This window comes from Hypanus sabinus, chromosome 29 (genome assembly GCF_030144855.1).
Source record: "Hypanus sabinus isolate sHypSab1 chromosome 29, sHypSab1.hap1, whole genome shotgun sequence".
NCBI lineage: Eukaryota > Metazoa > Chordata > Chondrichthyes > Myliobatiformes > Dasyatidae > Hypanus > Hypanus sabinus.
In genome coordinates, this window is record NC_082734.1 from 13,892,633 (window position 1) to 13,898,632 (window position 6,000).

General features: G+C 42.2%; 1 protein-coding gene across 1 annotated transcript in view; it reads left to right on the forward strand.

Annotated features, from left to right (window-relative positions):
• Window positions 1–4,223, forward strand: part of phf5a (PHD finger protein 5A) — a 39,400-nt gene extending 35,177 nt beyond the window's left edge. The window contains exons 4-5 of the mRNA XM_059953722.1: window positions 2,020–2,186; window positions 4,025–4,223. Of these exons, the coding sequence (XP_059809705.1) occupies window positions 2,020–2,186; window positions 4,025–4,114 (257 nt within the window). The 3' untranslated portion in view covers window positions 4,115–4,223. The remainder of the gene's footprint in view (window positions 1–2,019; window positions 2,187–4,024) is intronic.
• The last annotated feature ends 1,777 nt before the right edge of the window (window positions 4,224–6,000 follow it).

Sequence of the window (6,000 nt, forward strand, 5' to 3'; positions counted from 1 at the left end):
CGACAGAACAGTCAGCAGTTGTGGAGTCTGATTAATTACTTCAGTTTGAAATATCACAAAATAAAATTTTAATGTGTTGTTTGCTTCATAGATCCAGGCTGAGCTGCCAAAAAGTTTTCTACCATTTCTTTTAATATGCTTGTTGCTTTTGCTAGTAGTGACCTTTTCACCAAGCAGCTTAAATGCATTTGTATTAGCAGCTTAGCAATATTTATTGCTTTGTTGTTCGTCTTATAATTTCCCAAGTTGCTTTGTTGAAATTTCCATTAGTGATTTCAAGTTGTCTGGCCAAATTTTAGAAGCCTTTTCACATTAGGAGCTGAAATAGTTCCTAATGTAAAATAAAAGCTGTAAAGATACAGTCTGTCCCTAACTATTGTGTTGGGACAACTTAATCCATAATCCCTAAAAGCGTAAAATGCCGGAAGAGCAAAAAGGCTCTAACTGCCAAAGCTGAGTGATGATTTTGCTGTCAGAATGACCTTGTGATTAAAAATTAAGGATTAGCTTTATTTGTCACAAGTACATTGAAACCTGTAGTAAAATGTGTAATTTGCTTCAAATTAAATCAGTGAGGATTTCTAGGCAGTCCTCAGGTGCTGCCACACCCCCAGTGTCAACATAGCTTGCCCACAATTAATAACCTTAACCTGTGTGTCTTTGGAATGTAGGAGGAAACTGGAGCAGCCAGTGGGAGCCCACGCAGTCTTGGGGAGACCATACAGATTTCTTACAGACAGCAGCAGGCATCAAACCCCATTCTTACAGCTAGTGCTGTAATGCAGTGCACTAACCACTATGCCACCCAGTGCCTTAATGATGATGAGGAACATGAAGCTTCCCGGTCCTCGCTTTATCCTTGTTCAAGTTTGCCTTTTGGGAATTGGGTGTCTGTTCTGCTACCCTATAATGCACTTAGCAAAATGCTCTGAGCCATTGTAAGGTAGAATAGCAATGAAGCAACAATTGAGCACAACACAGCAATGGTAGAAGGCAAACTTTGTTCCAGTTCATCCTCCTATTACAGAATTGCCCTGGCTTCCCCCGAGGTACCTGTGCACTGTGGTGTGATGGCACCTCGTCGACCTTCACTGGATATGGCATTTAATATCTGCTTCCAGCCCTTTATGATTTGGCGCTTGGCATTTTCCAACACCAATCATACATTTTATCTTCCCATTTGGAGTTGCTATAAGTTGGAAATTTTTCTACTTTTTTTCAGCCTTTATCACTTATTACTCAGTTATTGGAGTTCAGGGTGGTTCTAAATCCATCTACGAAAGCAGACTGCTTTAAAGGAGACAGGTTCAGCAAATTAAACAGTATCAATAATAGGTCCAACACATACTTCCACCCACTACTCCTACCCTTTTCCCAATCCCAAATCCTTAAATAAAATTCAATTTTGGAATTAATTTCTTGACTGCTTCCAGGAAATTTGACACCTAGGCACTCTAGAGTGAATGGTTAAAAATGTGATCAAAGAGGCAGGTTTTTTTGGTGGATCTTAGAGGAGCTTCTGCTCCAATTTCTTATGTCCTTATGGGCAGAAGGTAAAGAATTGGATTAAGTTTTTAAAACCATTCTCCTGTTTTGAAGCCTTTCTTCCTTTCCCTGCATCGCCCTCTTCCCACCACTTCTCCAAACCTTCAACTAGTTGACCAGTTTCTCATCGTCTAGCCTCAATAAAGTAAACTTGGGCAAAACCTCTCACCTGTCTGATACTATTGTACTATCCAGTGTTATTCAACGAAGAGCAATTCTGGTCTTCTAACAAATGCTTAATCTCCTCCCCAAATTATCGTCAATAATACAGAACCTCCAAACTTCTGTTGTCTGACAGTCATGATGAAAGTTCATTTGCTGATTTTCTCTCCATAGGGGTTGCTTGACCTGCTTAGTATTATCGGTGTCTGAAGCTTTTTACTTTTACTTCAGTTTAATTGTTCATAAAACTTAACCATCACTTGTGAATATATTTGAAATATCCTACCTCTATTTCATTTCTTTTTCTTTTAGGTGATGGTAAATGTGTGATCTGTGACTCATATGTCAGACCATGCACGCTGGTGCGTATCTGTGATGAATGTAATTATGGGTCCTACCAGGGACGATGTGTGATCTGTGGTGGTCCAGGAGTCTCTGATGCCTATTACTGCAAAGAATGCACAATCCAGGAAAAGGATGTAAGTTTGCAGAGAATTTTCACCTGAAGTAATGAAACTTGTAAATAGCATTGTGATCTAGTTCTTCAATAGCAAGGAGAATCTACTGAGGTGTGCAGACAAAAATGTTGTTTTCATATAGTACTAATCCAAAATGAGCTTAATTTTAGGAGCTAATTGGATGAACAGTCCAGTGGTGCATTCTAATGGACAGAAAATTTGAAATATATTGTATGTGTTACTCTTCTTTTGAAAGTATAATTTTCCCTCTTCATAAGAGAATTGGTATATACAAAGGTGGGTTGGCTGGCAGTGTAGTGACATCAGCACTGGACTTCGAGGCAGATGGTCCTGACCTGGACAGCAGCAGTATCTGTGCAGAAGAAGGGCCTGGCAATCTGCTTCTACATCTTGCCATGAGAACCCTATGGACATCTACTCTCCATAGGGTCGCAATGAGTCAACAGCAACAAGATATACAAAGGTGCATTTACAGTAATGTGCAAAGGTCTCAGGCACCCTAGATTTTTTTGTGGTTTCAGATAGTACTGAGCCCTGATCTCAACTGTCTGGGATTACTTGGATAAGCAGAAGCAGGCGAGATACCCAAAGTCTGCAACAGAACCGTGGCAAGTTCTCCAAGACGCTTGGAACAACATACCAGCCATTTATCTTGTAAATCTGCTTGACAGTGTACCTAAGAGAATTGATGCTGTTTTAAAGGCCAAGGGAAGTCACACGGAATATTGATTTCATTTAGTTTTTGTCCTGTTTACTGTGCTTTACAGTATTATTTTTGGTGTTTAGAAACTTTTCATTTCATTGTTTTAGAAAGCATCTTTGCTTTACATAATTTGTTTACATGTGCCTAAGACTTTTGCATAGTGATGTATATGGGCACTAACCAGCCCAGTGTCATTTACCTACCAAGCCATGCAAAGTGCCCAGGGGATATTGGTAGCTTGTACCCATCTCTCTTTTCCATTTTAAATGTGTTCACTCTCCAGGCGAATTCAGAACCAACTAATTAGAAATTAAGAGTAACAACTTGGGGCGACACAGTAGCGTAATGGTTAGCACAATGCTTTACAGTGCAGGTGACCCAGGTTCAATTCCTGGAGCTACCTGTATGTTCTCTCTGTGACCACTATGGGTACTCCAGTGTCTCCCATAGTCCAAAGACATACCGGTCTTATTGGTCATTAAATATTGTCTCATGACTAGGCTCGGATTAAATTGGGGCTGCTGGGTAGCGGGGCTCCAAGGGCCGGAAGGGCCTGTTCTATATTGTATAAATAAATAATTTTTAAAACTATAGACTCCAGATGCCAGAATCAGGAGCAAATAATGATCTACTGGAAAGACTCAGTGGGTCAAGCAGTATCTGGGACTGGAGGTGGGTTGGGGGGGGGGGGGGAATCAAATCTCAACAATTCACTTTATGTCAGGACTCCAATGCAGGCTTTCAACCCAAAACAATGACAGTCCCTTACAGCACACCCTCCCCACTTTCCCACACACAGATGGTGCTCAGCCCACAAAATTCCTCCAGCAGATTGTTTGTTGAATGAGAAATTAAGAGCTCTATCTTCTCCTGTTTTAGAATATCTACTAAGATCAGCACTCGGGTCCGAGTATCTTCATCCTAGCTTCACTGAAGGGACGAGGTTGAGGATATTTGGAACTGATGCTGATCTCATAAAATATTTTAAAACACGGTGATTAGATAGAATTCTTCATTTCTACCTAACTGCTTGATCTGTTGCAGCACAGACTGGTGATTAAATCTCCATATGGGGGCTCCATTTACATATTGACAGTGACTTGTTCAGCTTTATCCTCTTCTTTTTGTCTCCTAGAGAGATGGATGTCCGAAAATTGTTAACCTTGGCAGCTCAAAAACTGATCTGTTCTACGAAAGGAAAAAGTACGGCTTTAAGAAGAGGTGATCCCGGAATGACTGGAAGGAATCTTTCACGTTTGTAGTTTCTGTAACTTGGGGGACATAAATGCTTGGTCAAATTTTTACTGTTTGTAAATAAATGATTAATATACTTATTTGCACTCAGTGTTTTCTGTTGCACTTTCCAGACACTTGAACCTGATTCAACGTTACAGATCTCCAAGGTACAAATTGGTCAGTCTGCGGAGCAGAACAGTGTGTACACAGAAACGGACTTTTTAAAAACTAACTGGGATATTTTCTCTCTCCAACAATGTGAATTAACGTATTTGGGAAGAATGCGTAATTCGCAACCACCGGCATTAAGTTGGGGTTTCACTTTAAGAGGCTGGTCTGATGCGATGTTCAACATGTCGACCAATGCAGTCGCTTTGAAACTGCTGGAGTTTTGGGAGCAAAATGCTGTTGCTTGGTTTGTACAAGGTGAGGTCCATTTGCTCTGCGAGAATTCACCACCTACTATGTGGTAGTGTCACTCGGCAATGGTAGTCTGCTTGAACACCTGCCTGAACATGATAAATACCAATTGCTGAAAACTTGCTTTGCCTTTTACAGACTTCTGGACTATTGGAGCCTGAGCACACTAAACAGTTGCTCTTTTTACCCGGTCTTGGTGTTGCTAGACCTTCAGAGCTAATGGACCACGTGCTGTCTCTCCTGGGAAATTACCATCCTTGTTTTATTTTTTAAAAGAACTCTTCATGCATTAAAAGTTTGATCAAGTTTGCATAGCCTTCACTAATACACCCATGATGGACTTTCAGGAGATTGTTAAAATGGCTGATAGTCTACATTCAGCTAGGCAGCAGTGCATAATTTCTCCTCCTTTCTTTACCTCAATCAGTCCATTCAGCAAGGACCCCAACATAAGGGCACCCACGGTTGCGAATCTGACTATGCTGGGCCTGTGTTTTTACCATGCTCGTTTTGGTATGAACACTAGGAAGTGCCTTGCAGCTTTGACAGTGCCAGCACTTTGGGAGATCAGGGGTCTTGTGAACACAGTGGGTTCCAGATGCCAGGGACGCCTATTGGTCATTACAGCTACCCTTTCAGGGTGACATTTCCTGAGTGACACAAGTACTCAGTGAGTGTGCTGCTATTGGCAACAAGATTCAGCCTTGCTGGACTTGATGGGCAACACTGCTTCAGTGGGTGATATTACACATGGGAGGGATTTTGTCGTGGCTGAAGTGGCTAGAACTCTGCTTGTTGAGGATGTGCTGTGTGCCCAAGGACTGTTATTCAATCTTAAGAACTGTCGCTGTGGATGTCAGGTCAGGGTTGGTACCCTGCTTTCCTAGTAAGTTCCCCACGATGACGCTGTCAAGCACATGCACCGCCGCGTGTGAGTTTACTCAACTGCTGGGTGAATTCCCAAACCCCACCAAGCCCACATTCTCCATTACAGTTACAAAACAAGGGGTTGAGCACCACATGCCCGCAATTGGCCTGCCAGTCCATGCCCATGCGCGTAGATTGGACCCAGCAAAGCTGGCAACGGAGAAGGCTGAGTTTGCCATCATGGAAAGACTCAGCATTGTATGCCAGTCGAATAGCCCCTAGGTTTTACTGCTCCATATAGTCCCTAGGTCCAATGGTGGTTGTTGCCCTTGTGGTGATTACTGATGCCTTCACAAGGCCACCACCTCTGATCATTGCCCAGTCCCCCACATCCAAAACTTTTCAGCACCTTTAGCCAAAAAGTTAATTTTTCCAAACTCGATCTAATTAGGGGCTACCATCAGTTCCCTGTGCGCTTGGAGGACATTCCCTAATCGGCTGTGATAACCCCATTTGGCCGCCTTGAGTTTCTGTGCATGTCGTTCGGATTGAAAAAGGCAGCACTGACTTTCCAACAGCTGATGGATT